We start from the raw sequence: 14558 nt of genomic DNA, 5'->3' as shown, positions 1-14558 counted from the left end.
GCTGCATTATTTTCTTACCTAGGCTACTGATTTCTTTTATCTGATCTCCCTTCACTGCCCTTTGTCCTGCTCTAATCAATTCTCCTAAGCAGCCAGAGTGATCTTTTAGGAACACAAATCTGATTAAATCATTCTTATCATTCTTTAAAGGCTTCTCAGTATTCTGATGCTGTCTAAAATTCTCATGGTTTATGAGGGTCCCAGTGTGGTCTGTCACTGGCCTGCCATCTAGTCTATCTTTGTGCTGTTCTCTTGCTCATGCTTAGGGCTTGTATACATGATGTCCCCTCTTCCTGGAATGCTCTTCCCCCACTCTTTGCAAACCTAAAATAAAAAGCCTTCTTTTTTGTCTTTAAGGCTTCCCGAAAAGCACTTCTTGACTGTGGAAAATAAGGTTTGAGTAGGGGATCTTGCCACTGTGGGGGCTTGGCAGGTCCTCGGCCAAAAGCCCAGGCATCAAGATAAAAAGGTCATGAGGAACTCAACGAATATGTCCCATAAGTGGTCAACTTCCACCATCCTCCTATCCAGATGTCAAATTCGGTACTGGGTATTTAAGTGCTAGCAAAAGACATGTACAATTATTTGGAGATAAAGGTACATGATAAGGTTATGTGGGCTTTTTGTTTCAAATCTCATTTTCCCTTTCAACTAATTTAATTACGTTTATCTTTACCTTAAGTCTGTGGATATTATTCAACAGATATAGCATATTTTCTTCCGTAGTTTTATTAATATTAACCTCAGGCCTATTAGCCTGTACCATCAGGCCAAAAAAAATTAAAATATGTTATTTTTAAAAGAAATCAATAAGTTTTAGAAAACAAAATTCAACAAAAGTAAAAGTCTCATTCACAGTATAACACTATATTCATTGTCAAGTTGCTAAGAATTATTAGAAACAAACACATTATCAGTCAGCAGGATGCCAAATACTGAAAAAAAAGGGGGGGTAATAGGGTTTCTGCACATTTCTAAGGTCAGATAAGAGTTTTATGATTGAATCTAACAGTCTCATAGTGCTAATGCCAATGACATGTGCTCAATCACACAAGGTTGGCAAAAGGAGAAGAAAAGTGTATGAATGCAAAATTGTTTTTTATTGTAAATGAACTTTGAAGAGACTAATTATAATTAGTTAGGCATATACAGTTTCTCAAAACTAGTGTCACCACCATAGGGAGGTCTATAGATGAAGGAACGGTTTGTCAACTTGGATATTTGGAAACTTCATTTAGAGAGGGAAATATGAAAATATTACTCTATAGAAAAAGAGCCACATTGATTATTTTTATACTCTTGGTTTAATAATGTTCAAGAAGAAAAAAAAAGGAAAGAAAGAAGCTGGCAGTTACGCAGTTAAAAAATACTGAAGCGGGCTTCCCTGGTGGTGCAGTGGTTAAGAATCCACCTGCCAATGCAGGGGCCACGGGTTTGAGCCCTGGTCCAGGAAGAACCCACATGCCGTGGAGCAACTAAGCCCGTGCGCCACGACTACTGAGCCTGTGCTCTAGAGCCCGCAAGCCACAACTACTGAAGCCCGTGCGCCTAGAGCCCGTGTTCTGCAACGAGAAGCCACCGCAATGAGAAAGAAGCCCGCGCATTGCAACAAAGAGTAGCCCGCGCTCGCTGCAAGTAGAGAATGCCCGTGCACAGCAACGAAGACCCAACATAGCCAAAAGTAAATAAAATAAATACATAAATAAATAAATAAATAAATAAATAATACTGAAGCGTATGGCAGTGGTTCTTAATGAAAGATGTACTGGAATCACCTACTCTCCACTGTCCTGGTGAGGCAGATCTGTGGGAGTGAGGGACGGGTAGCTTTAAGTACCTCCTCAGATGGTTCAGGTAAGACTCAAATGAAAAACATTAATAGCAAAAAGAGCAGTGAATCAGAGGCACAGTCCCTTTAGTCAATTTCTCCTTCAATTACCCCAACTCATTTCCATGATCTACTCTACCTGGTTGCTCATAGTTAATCAATTACTTATTTTTAATTCTTGTTGATTTTTCTCTCTTAGATATATCTAGAATATGTCTACCTATTTCTCTTGAGTATCACCTTCATAGTCCAGGCAATTATCAATCTCTCTCATAGACAATTCTAATAATCAGTCTGCCTATATCAACATGTGCTCACTGTGCCCCAGAGAGAAAGTTTAGAATAGAAAATCTGGTCAAGTCATGACTTAAAACTGCTTAAAATTAAAACACTACTTAATACTGCTTAAAACTCCTCTTCTTCAAAAGATGGGAAAGATTTCTACCCATCATCACAATCTCATCTCCTATTATAGGTTTTATGGATGATAACAATGTCTATAATATTTATTGAGTGCTTATTATGTGCTGAGCTCTGTTTAGGTGCTTTCCATATATTAATTCATCCTTACTATAATCCTATGAATAAGTGCTCCAAAATATTTTTTAAATGAATGTATGCATGAATGAATGAATTAGTGGCAATGTGATGAAAGCCCTAGGACAAGAGTACCTTGCAATTCTACAGCTGTATACTTTAAGATATATGTTTACTTTGAAGGGTTTGAATATAATGAGATCATACTTACAAATAATAAAAAGTCAAAGATTCGAGGGAAGTGTCACATAGGAAACGTTTGAATCCTCAAAGCTTGGATAGCTCTCATAAGAAAATATGTTTATTAGTAATTTGAAAGCATGGAGCTTAAGGCCATATTAGGAGTATGCATGTGTGTTCTTATATGGATATATGATTCAGAGGATACCCTCACTAGAGTTATTTCTCCTAGCCTTAGTTGGCACCCTGTGACTGTACACAGTTTTAGCTGCAGGAAAGTGGATCTGAAAGGTGTTCTTTAATACATTTGGTTCACAAAATCTAACCAGGACTTGGAACAAAGTATCATCAATTAAAAAATTAAAAATTCTAAAAAGGGTAAGTTCTTATTAGAAATTATTTAGGGTAGTCAATGTCTTGGGTCCAAAGTCATTAGTGAGCCCCAACCTACAATATTTTTGGTTCTAACCTACCTGGTGATGTCACACAATCAATATTTATTGAATTAAAATAAAGAACAACCATTGTTCCTGAACCATCCACTTTCTTAAATCTTCTACTCTACTCTAGTCAGAATGCATTACATACTAGTCATTGTAGAATACAGATTTCTACAAGTGGAGGTGCTGAATAGAGGAGCCTATATATTTAAGTTTTATTAGGTAAAAGTATATTAATTTCCAAAATGGAGAAAAGTTTACACTCCCACCAATAGTATACAATGTTCTTAAGATACGGGGAGGGGGAAGGGTAAGCTGGGACAAAGTGAGAGAGTGGCATGGATATATATACACTACCAAATGTAAAACCGATAGCTAGTGGGAAGCAGCCACACAGCACAGGGAGATCAGCTTGGTGTTTTGTGACCACCTAGAGGCGTGGGATAGGGAGGCTGGGAGGGAGGGAGACGCAAGAGGGAAGAGATATGGGGTATATGTGTATGTATAGCTGATTCACTTTGTTATAAAGCAGAAACTAACACACCATTGAAAAGCAATTATACTCCAATAAAGATGTTAAACAAAAAAAAAAGATCGGGCTTCCCTGGTGGCGCAGCGGTTAAGAATCCGCCTGCCAATGCAGGGGACACGGGTTCGAGCCCGTGGTCCAGGAAGATCCCACATGCTGCAGAGCAACTAAGCCCGGGCGCTACAACTACTGAGCCTGTGCTCTAGGGCCTGCAAGCCACAGCTACTGAGCCCATGCACCACAACTCCTGAAGCCTGCGCGCCTAGAGCCCGTGCTCCACAAGAGAAGCCACTGCAACGAGAAACCCATCGACACAACTAGGGAAAGCCCGCGCACTGCAACGAAGACCCAATGCAGCCAAAAATTAAAATAAATAAAATTAAAAAAAAAAAGATACTAAACCATCTCTCCTTTGTTATAAGGCAGAAACTAACACACCATTGTAAAGCAATTATACTCCAATAAAGATGTTAAAAAAAAAAGATAGATACTAAACCATCTCTCCCTTTAAATCTGTTTTCTTTGTTCAATTTTCCTATAGGATCATTCCAAGAGGAAAACATACCACCTATACTTACAGCATGAGCATTACTCATCCTAAGGTCAGGCAAACATGACTCTTTCATGTTTATCTCCTTTTTAATCTTTATTTTTCTTCCAGTCTTACTGAGATATAACTGACATAAAGCATTGTATAGTTTAAGGTTTACAGTATAATGATTTGACTTATATACATCATGAAATGAGTATCACAGTAAGTTTAGTGAACATCCATCATCTCATATAGATACAATATTAAAGAAATAAAATAAATCTTTTTCTTGTGATGAGAACTCAGGATTTACTCTCTTAACAACTTTCATATATGTTGTATATTGTATGTTTCATGTTTATTGTAAAGAAATGGGAAATGTGTATAGACAGTTTTAACAACAACAAAATCAGTAAGGGGACTGCAGATATATTTTATAAAATCACTCAGACTATAAATACATGTTATCAAATTCTCACAAAGCCTAATATGTTACTCTGAAAGAAAGCACACAAGACATAAGTGTTTTGCATACTCAGTGACTCCCAGAGGACATCTAAAATTTGGTTCTGTTTTCAAAAATTGCTGCCCATTTTTGTGATAAGAATAAAATTAGGTTGTACGACTTCTCTCACTCCACTACAACTTTATATTATATTGGTAGGTGATAGTATCTTATTGTCACTTACCTATATTGGTAGGTAGATGATAATAACTTAGATGGATCAGGAGGATTAATAGACTGATGATCATAAATTGCTGTGCAATGAACTATACTATGGTAATAAATATTTTTATTTAAATTTTAAAAGTCGATGTCAGGAAAACTATTTCATTATGTAAATCATTAAAAAGTTAGTTATTCCTTTCCTATATCAGAACTTCATAAAAATTTCTTTTCATATTCTCTGGCTGACTTTCTGCCTTTAGTTGACCTGATAGTGTATCAGTCAATCTTATTCTGAATCTAAATTGCTGCATCTAAATCAGACATCAGATCTAGAGGGTATTCTAAGTTGCTCAAACAATAGTATTTTTTAATAATTTGTTAGAGGTAACTGTGTTAAAAAACATTTAACTTAAAATATCTGTCAAGAAAAACAAAATTAGAGCATGCAGAATTCTAGCAATGGTCTATCATCTTTCTAGCAGTTGAGGTGATATGTCCAAAGAAAGTAAAGATCACTACATCCAGAAATAGTCTATGCTAAGGGTAACTTCTTTTAAGACACCTTTCAATCTCCTTTAGAACATAAAGCCTGTTAACAAAAAAAACCAGTAAAGCGATAAACATATAAACTATTCATTTCCAAAGGCAAGTGGATATCACAATTAGCAACCAGAAAAACATAATAATATATGTCTTCCTCATTGTTGTAATGAGAAGGCACCATAAATTCTGTTCAATGAGAAGCTCCTAGTGATTCCAAGTGGAATTAAGTATATCAATGTAATGTTTTAATTTCACCTAGGAGTATCTGACTTAATAAATCATTTACCCATTAATTTGAGACTTATGTCTGGTTAGTTGTAGCTGAAGGAATGTCATTTTTTGTTTTTAAAGCTATTTTATCCATATATTTTAAAGGGGTCGCTAGCCTTTCCAGCCACTAAAATGAAGTAAAAAACTTTGAAACTCTCCTGACAAATTTATTAATTGATCTGTTCAATCATTCAATCTTTAATTAATTCACTTGCTCATTCTTCAGTCCATCTGTCAGCCCATGTATGCATCCATCCATTTCTCCATCTATCAATCTATCACATAGGGTGTAAACTGTTAAACTTAATGAGCTCTTAAACCTGCAGCTGACCATTAAAACACTCTCTTCTACAAGCTCTTTCCACTTTCTATTGCTCTGCAAGAAACCTAGTAGTGAGAGGAAACCTTATTTTCTGCTTAAGTGAATGAGGCGATACCTGTGGAACACAGTGAAGATTAATTGCTAGCATATCCAGATGATAAACAACTGTATCAGACATGTACATCATGGAAAAGTTTAATTACTGATGAAAGTTCTTTATTTCATCTAGAATGTAGATGTCACCGAGTCATATACGATATAAAATAGTTTCACAGTATTCCTGCTTAGATTCTGTATCAATATATACACTTTCAACTTCCAGAGAAACATCACCAAAATTGTGTCTAATAACTCACTTTTCCTTAAGCATGCATTTGCACACGTTGCTCTTTGTATATTCTCTTTCTCTTCCTGGTGGTCCCTCCCTAACACCTTTCCCATTTTCTTCCTTTCCACCATTAAGTCTGGATACCTAGCAAGCTCCTACTCACCTTTCCTATTTTAGGAAAGTTATAAGCAAAACAAAAAAGTTACCAGAGTTAGGTTAAGGAAGGGGACCATTATAAAATCTCACCTGTATCTTGTGCAAGAAGTGTTCTGATCTAAAGGAGCTATTGGATTAAAAGTGATGGGTGGAGAAACCTGGGCTGATAGCAGAAATCCCAAAGCAAGAATAATGAGTGCTACGGTGGTACCTAAAAAAAAAAAAAAGGAAAGAAGAAAAAAAGTTTTATATCAGAGAAGAACTGACAACATTCTTCCAAAGTGGACTGGGTTTGGCAAGATATATCTCTAAAAAAATACCTTGATCTAGCTTCATTGTATTAAAAAAAAATGATCCTTACACATATATATTGTCATAAAAACTCACTAGAATATTCACTGTGAGAAATGACAAGAGTAAAATTCAAATCAAATACATTTGCTAGCCAAGCAGTAGGTTCGTTAATAACTTTCTAAACAAACACCATCTTGGATTGCTGTCTCAAAATCAATTAATGTAACCAACATTATTGAGTGCCTCATATGTTAGAAGTATGAAAGGTAACAGATTTACACCAAGTGTTCCTTTCATTACCAAGAAAATTGTTCTAATGTCATTCAATCGGCTAAGACCCAAATAAGTAAACTAAAAAGTAACAAACTAAATATATCAAAAGTAGTTGAAAGAGTACTTCTCATTAAAAAGGAGTGGCATTTTGTAGACTTAAAACATCAGAAATGACATAACACATATATTCAGTTGTCTTCCCTGTTGGCACTTGGAAGTGGAATATTTGTCTTTGATTTTAAGGTACAGAATGTGATTATATGTACCACTTAAAAAGCTCAGTTTTGAGTCCCTGATAGAAATACTGATAGTAAATAAGAAAGTTTTCAAATTTCTGACTACTGTTCCAGCCATTGTGAGGATTAAAAAAAGGGTCATGGGAAGAAAGGAGAAAGAAAATATGGCTGCCTTTGTACAATTTATTTGAATGAGGCAACATGTTTATAATATGGAATTCAGGGAGGTCATTTATGTAGCAGTAAAGTTTCTATTAGATAAATGGGAAAGTAATTTAAGAATGACCAAAAATATTTTTTAAATGGACAAAAGAACAACTTTGGGATGCACTGTGAAAGTGCAATTGGATTACATAATAGGTTTGTGTTTAAGGTAGAGGGTGTGTGTCAAGTTAAGCACTGTGGTTAAGTCCTAGCTCTGCTGTTTCTTGACTCAGTGATCTTGGACAAAACACACGACCTTTCCAAAATTCAATTCTGTCTGCTGAAACTGGGGCTTAGTGAGAATACTCACCTTGCAGAATTGCAGTGAATTTTAAATATCACAATACATTTGAAAGATTTTTATAATGCTAAAAAATGTTAATTATTGTACTATAATTATCATTAGAAACAGCAGCAGCAGCATATTTTTAAAACTCTAGAAAAAAGTTGAAAAAGGGGGAGGAGGCTTGAAGAAAAGATCAGAAGCCATTTTACCACACCAGGCTTGAAGAGGCATGAATCTAAAATCACAGTTCATTTTCCCCCGGTTGGCTTAAAATTCAAACCAGAAGTAGGAATAGTTTGAGGTATTACTTTCTCAAAAAACTACCAAGCCCTGAATTGGGAAACAAAACAGAAGTCTGTCTCTTAGAAAGAGAAAAGATATATTAGGTCTGTAAATAAAAATTATCCCTCTCTCCTCAAACAAAGCAAAATAAACCATGAGTTTTACTGTTACTTTGTCTATGAAAGAAGCTGGGTCCCTAAGTATTTTCCCAAATTACCTCCACAGAATATTGTCATGGGACAGGTAAGATTTGTTTCAACCTGGAGAAGTTGATACTTTTGGATGTGAAGGAAAGATGATACTCTTCTTTCATAACACTACTTAAATAACTTGTCTGTGATAAGCTGTAAACTCTTAGATGGTGTACCTAACACATACTAATATATGTTCAATTATAGTGCCTGGCATAGAGCAGATCTTTTGCCACAGATTTTTGCAATACTGGCTATTTTTGAAGAAAACAACAAAACATGTTAAGACTATTCAGTTGAGGTCATGGGGTTAGTATGGGACAAATATACTAGATGAGAGTTCTGCAGTATGGATATGGATACTCTTGGATCCATCTCTAAAAAAGTCCAACCAACTTGCAAAATTTGGGGAAAAAAAACATTTTGGATATAAAAAATCCCTAAATAGTTGAAGGTTTATTCTTCTTAAACACAAATTTATTTTTATTTTCACCCATTGGGGATGGAAATCTTTTAAAAGTCAGTATCATTCCTTTACTTTATTACATATAGTAGTGTTTCTCAATCCTGGCTTCCTATTGGAAAGCAAATCTTTAGAATGTACCTCAACCTCTGAATCAGAGTCTCCAGAAAATGGGGATCCGATAACATGACTCCACAGGTGACTGTGATACCCAGACAGGGTAAAAATCCTTATGAGATGATAAACTCTTTAAGGGAAGGGAATGGTGTCTTATATGACTTTATTTATGGAATAAATTTTTAAAACGATCACCTCGCCCTTCATATACTCATATATCTTTAAGGCTTAAGACTACTTGAATTATCTATTTCCTTTAATTTAACAAAATTACAGATGTTTTATCAGTCACTTGTTAGTATTTAAAGTTGTTATAGTTGTTGCCAATGATCCATTATTGCAACCTAGATTTGAGTCCAATACAGGAAGACCTTGTATGAAAGGATCTTCTCCACTGTACTGGGTAGGTTGGGGACATTCTTTATATTTTAAGAGAAGAGTCCCTCTTAACCAAGTATACTGTCATATTTTGGAATTCTGATATCATTTTCCTAATAAAAATGTTCTCCAGGGCTTCCCTGGTGGCGCAGTGGTTGAGAGTCCGCCTGCTGATGCAGGGGACGCAGGTTTGTGCCCCGGTCCAGGACGATCCCACATGCCGCGGAGCGGCTGGGCCCGTGAGCCATGGCCGCTGAGCCTGCGCGTCCGGAGCCTGTGCTCTGCAACGGGAGAGGCCAAAACAGTGAGAGGCCCGCGTACCGCAAAAAAAAAAAAAAAATTAAATTTAAAAAAAAAAAAAGTTCTCCATAGGAGGTGAAGTGTGTTGGATAAATAGCATTCTCAAAAACATCTGATGAAATAAGTTACCTTAATTACCTGGTACAGGGTTTGGATTATTAGTAAATACTCAGAAAAAAATAATTTCCCTCCCTAAGACTCTAACAGAGCACACTTTTTGTGCGTAAGTATCACGTGCACGTATTCCAGACCTCATCTTCAGAGATTCTAATTTAGTTGATCTGGGGTTGGGTCCCAAGAATTCACAATTTAAAATAAGTATCCCTGGCAACTCTGATGAAGACAGCCTGTGAGTAATGTTTTAGGAAATATTCCACTACCAAAATATCTGGCAGAAAATAACACAGTGTTTCTGGCTTTCTGATTTATAAGCAATAAAACTACATAGATATAAGCCTTCCTCTATTAAAAGGATCAAGAGGTTGTCATTAAATTCGCAATATTTACCAGAAAGACCAGCTCTCTTAGGGAGCTTTGAAAATATGAAAAGTCAGAACACCACAAAATGTCCTACATTTAAAACTATTCATGGACTATATATTTTACATTTCTTTGTATAAAGAGTTTCTTTGTCCCCGTTTAACTAAATACAGTTTATTTTTAGTAATTTTGAAAGAAAAAGTTCCTATTGAAAAAGTTATTTTGATTTTTTTTTTACTATTTTTCACCCAATATAATAAAATAAACCATAATAAAAACACAAAATAGGGAATAAAACTTTTGAAGTTAAAAAATTCTAGGCTAATCTAAGAAATTTTAAATAGAACAGTATTCTAATACTTAGCAATGGTAGAATATCAAATATATTATGATTTATTTTATTAGGTGAAAAATAGTGAAAAACATATCAAGTTAATTTCTTTAAAATTTAAAAGATAAATTCTTAAAAAATTTTTTTTTTGTGCTGATTCTTTAAAAAGTACTACAAATAAACTGTATTTAGCTAGACCCAGACAAAGAAATTCTTTATACAAAGAAATACAAAATATATAGTCCATGAATAATTTAAAGGTAGGACATTTTGTGGCTTTTAATATTTTCAAAGCTTGCTAACAGAACTGGTCTTTCTTGTAAATATTACAAATTTAATGACAACCTCTTAATTCTGCAGGAAAGAAAAGTGCCTCCAGGTTGCTCATAAAGGCAGTCCCTGGAATCTCTTGGTCTTTCCCCCAAGTCTTAATACTTTCTTTTAATAGTCAGGGGTGGGCTCTGGAAATCCTTGGGGCAGAGGACCTACGTGGAAGGGTGAAACATGACATCAGCAAGAGAAGTTCAGGAAAGTTCCTGGATTCTGACGCAAGTTGATTTTACATTATGGTTAAAACAACAAAGAATCACTCTTTGGCAGTAACACTACTATGATAGCAAAATGCTTTGGGCATTTTACTGTCTGTGTCAGGCACTGCTTGAAATGTTATACATGTATAAATGTGTTTAGTCTTCATTACAACCCTATGAAGTGGGGACTATAATTAACCCCGATTTAAAAATGAGAAAATAGAACCTTGCTCAATATCACACAATTCAAACCCAAACAGTCTGGCTTTATATCTATAATGCCTCAAAATCCTGGAATACAACAAATGAAGGGACAGAGGCTGCTAGTAAAAAGCATTTTCCCCCATCTCAAAAATCAGCATTTTTCTCCAAATCTCAAAACCCAAATCCCAAATTCAAGACCTGAAATTCTATTTAAAAAATAGGCCTCTTGAGGTAGCAGTATACTAATGCCCTGTCAAAGAAAGTGTGTCCATTTAAAAAACTTTAAAGCAACTATTACCTCTTCTTAGAGTTGACCTGAACCTCAGGCATCAGCAAATCCAACTTTCAACACACTGTAGGAATTTGTTTCTCGCACATCACTGCCTGATGGCCATCTACCCTTTTGTTGAGAGTTTACCATCCTAATGAGGCAGCCCAATTCATTGTTGGATAGCTCTGATTATTAGGAATATTTTTCTTATATTAAGTAAAAAATCTGTCCTCATAACAGCTACCATCTGTGAGAATATCTATTAGGTATCTGTTTAGTCTTTTTTCTGGGCCTAAACACTTTTGGTTCCTTGAACAAGTTTAGAAATATGTGGTTTTTAACCCTCACTTGTCCCTCACCTTTCCTCACTTACCCTCCCGCTTCCCTATATACATTGGCTGTTGCGATTACCTTTGCCTTTTAATCAGACAGTCTTCCCCCTGCCTTCTCCTCAGTGCTGATACTGCAGTTCAACTTACATTATTGAACTCAAGGCTTCCACTCAAGGAAAGAACAGAGGGCGGAAGCATTCCACTCTTCCTTCTGGAGTTAAGGGTCAGAGGGAGTATGTGCTCTTAATAACAGTATGAAACTCCAAATGTATTTTCTCATCAAAATCTGGGACAACTGCCTTCAGCAGTTCTATTAGATCAGTGGTTTTTTGTTTGCTTTTTTGCGGTACGCGGGCCTCTCACTGTCGTGGGCTCTACCGTTGCGGAGCACAGGCTCCGGACGCGCAGGCTCAGCGGCCATGGCTCACGGGCCTAGCCGCTCCGCGGCATGTGGGATCTTCCCGGACCGGGGCACGAACCCATGTCCCCTGCATCGGCAGGCGTACTCTCAACCACTGCGCCACCAGGGAAGCCCTACATCAGTGTTTTAGGTATAATTTAGTTAAAATAGAATTTAGTTAATGCAGGCCTGGAACCTTTACATTTTAATAGAAAAATATATTCTTACTCTAAATAAACTTATAAAGGAGCTATTAGAGGACAGCTAATTAATAAGTAGGAATCTGCTTGTATATTTGAAAAAGATTAGAAAATTATATGATGCAAACATGTGAAGACAATGACAGAGATGGGTCTCATTTTGGCAAGTGAAACAGCCTTTGCATTACAGAGAAATAATAAATGGAATGGGTGGGACTTAAAGACAAACGATACTTGAATGTGAGAAGGGTTTTTCTTATTTAGTTATCATAGGAAACATACTTAACCAACCAGAATTTACACGAGGATTTAGGCCTTGTTCAAACACAAAAAGTGTCTGTCCCTGCTTTGTGAAGAAATTATATGGTTCTAATGTTCCACTGTTGAAAGAACTTTGAAAAAAAATGCTCCAAATTTACTTCCACATTATCCCAAATTTAAAAAAACTATGTTAAAAACTGAGTTTATGAATACCAAGTTTTCTTTTCCATTTTGTACCTTTGAGCAAAACTCAAAATAATAACAGCAAAATGCTACCCTCAGTAGGTTCAAATTGTTATTACAATTCTAATTTCTAGTTATATATCATAATAAGTTCTTATTAAAAAAATTTTCAGAGGAACTCTATTATTTAGTTATGAAAACTATATCAGAAGTGGTACTGTATTTTAAAAGGTTAACTTGTCATCATTAGAGAAAAGTTTATAACTGAATTCTTCGGCACCTACCTGCTAAACTACCAAACGTAAGCTTTCTGCGACCCACTTTCTCAACAAGCCAGACACCCACAAGTGTGAAAATGAAATTTGTGAAGGCTGTAACTGAAGCCAGCCATATTGCAAGTCTGTCATCTTCAACACCAGACATCTGCAGAATGGTTGCACTGTAGTACCTGGGAGGCAAGAATAAAACAATTGTTGTTAGTTATTCAAAGAAACACAGTTATTCATATAGAAAAATATCTACCCGACTAAAACAGACCAGGAATAACTATTAATAACACCAAGTTAAGATGGGAATCAATGCAAACTATTTAAAGGATCACAATATACAGACTGGGGTCAGATGAATCCATTTTTAACTTTGTATCAGTAAGAAGAAATACTCAAGCAAGTGAATAGAGGGCTGAAGCCTTTAAAAGTTGAATGTACCCCACACCTAGGGACAGTTGATAGCTGGTAGTTTCACTAAAACTACCAAGGATAAAGCTCCAAATCCATGGAATGAATCAGAAGTTACCATACGCTGTAAATTTATGTACTTAAAAGAATAAAGAGAACTGCTACATATACTAAAGAAAATGTGATATAATGGCAAAAATCTGGTACAAGAACTTCAAAGACACAAGGAGTAAGAATATATCAGTTTATCTGGCATTTGGTAAGGAGATAAGAAACTTACATGATGTACACAAAGAATGCCTTTGTGGTTCCTAGAAAGGTATACTCTTTGGTAAGCCTCCAGCACAATGTGCCTAGTTAGGTTCTATAGACTCATTTTGTTCCAAATGAATACACTGGAAAGTGGCTCTAAAAAATCATAATGCCAACTTGTTGACACACAATGGGAGATATGTCTGGTACGTTTAAAGTGACAGGTTTCTCATAGGACATTTCTTTTCCGGGGGAAACATCAGTAGCTGTATCAGAAGATTACTTTAAAGCGGCCCTTAAAACAAAGGAAGCAAAATACTCCTGGCAAATCATCTATGAAATGTGACAAAATTAAAATCCTGAAGATACATTCTGAACCATGGCTTTGCCTAGCTTTTAAGCCATTCCAAAACAAGTTAGCTTTACCCAAATCCAACAGTTGGCATCTGAGCAATGTATTCAATCAAGCTGGATATTTCCATAGTTACAATCTACAGTTTCTGGATATTAGTCAACTTTTTCATAATATTTCAAAAATAAAATTTGTTTGAATACATTTAAGTCTCATTGATTCATCAATGGCTACTGTCTACTATTTTTTAAATTCTTATTTTATTTTTTAAAATTTTTACTGGAGTGTAGTTGATTTACAATGTTGTGTTAGTTTAACAAGATGAATCAGTTATACATATAAATATATCCATTCTTTTTTAGATTCTTTTCCCATATAGGTCATTACAGAGTATTGAGTTCCCTGTGCTATACAGTAGGTCCTTATTAGTTATCTATTTTACATACAGTAGTGTGTATATGTCAATCCCAATCTCCCAATTTATCCCTTCCCCCTCTTTCTCCACTGGTAACCATAGTTTGTTTTCTACATTTGTGACTCTATTTCTGTTTTGTAAATAAGTTCATTTGTACCATTTTTTTAAGATTCTACATATAAGCGATATCATATGATATTTGTGTTTGTCTGACTCAGTATAACAATTCTAGGTCCATCCATGTTGCTGCAAATGGCATTACTTCGTTCTTTTTTTATGGCTGAGTAATATTACATTGTATATACGTACCA

General features: G+C 35.6%; 1 protein-coding gene across 1 annotated transcript in view; it reads right to left on the bottom strand.

The window, feature by feature from the left end:
- SLC2A13 (solute carrier family 2 member 13) overlaps positions 1–14558 on the bottom strand; it is a 427584-nt gene that overhangs the window by 102838 nt on the left and 310188 nt on the right. Inside the window, exons 5-6 of the mRNA XM_060165097.1 lie at positions 12836–12999; positions 6426–6546 (exon numbers count right to left, since the gene is read on the bottom strand). Of these exons, the coding sequence (XP_060021080.1) occupies positions 6426–6546; positions 12836–12999 (285 nt within the window). The remainder of the gene's footprint in view (positions 1–6425; positions 6547–12835; positions 13000–14558) is intronic.

This window comes from Lagenorhynchus albirostris, chromosome 11, assembly GCF_949774975.1.
Source record: "Lagenorhynchus albirostris chromosome 11, mLagAlb1.1, whole genome shotgun sequence".
In the NCBI taxonomy this organism is placed as follows: domain Eukaryota; kingdom Metazoa; phylum Chordata; class Mammalia; order Artiodactyla; family Delphinidae; genus Lagenorhynchus; species Lagenorhynchus albirostris.
Note: the sequence above shows the minus strand (reverse complement) of the source record. Positions and strands in the feature narration are given on the sequence as shown.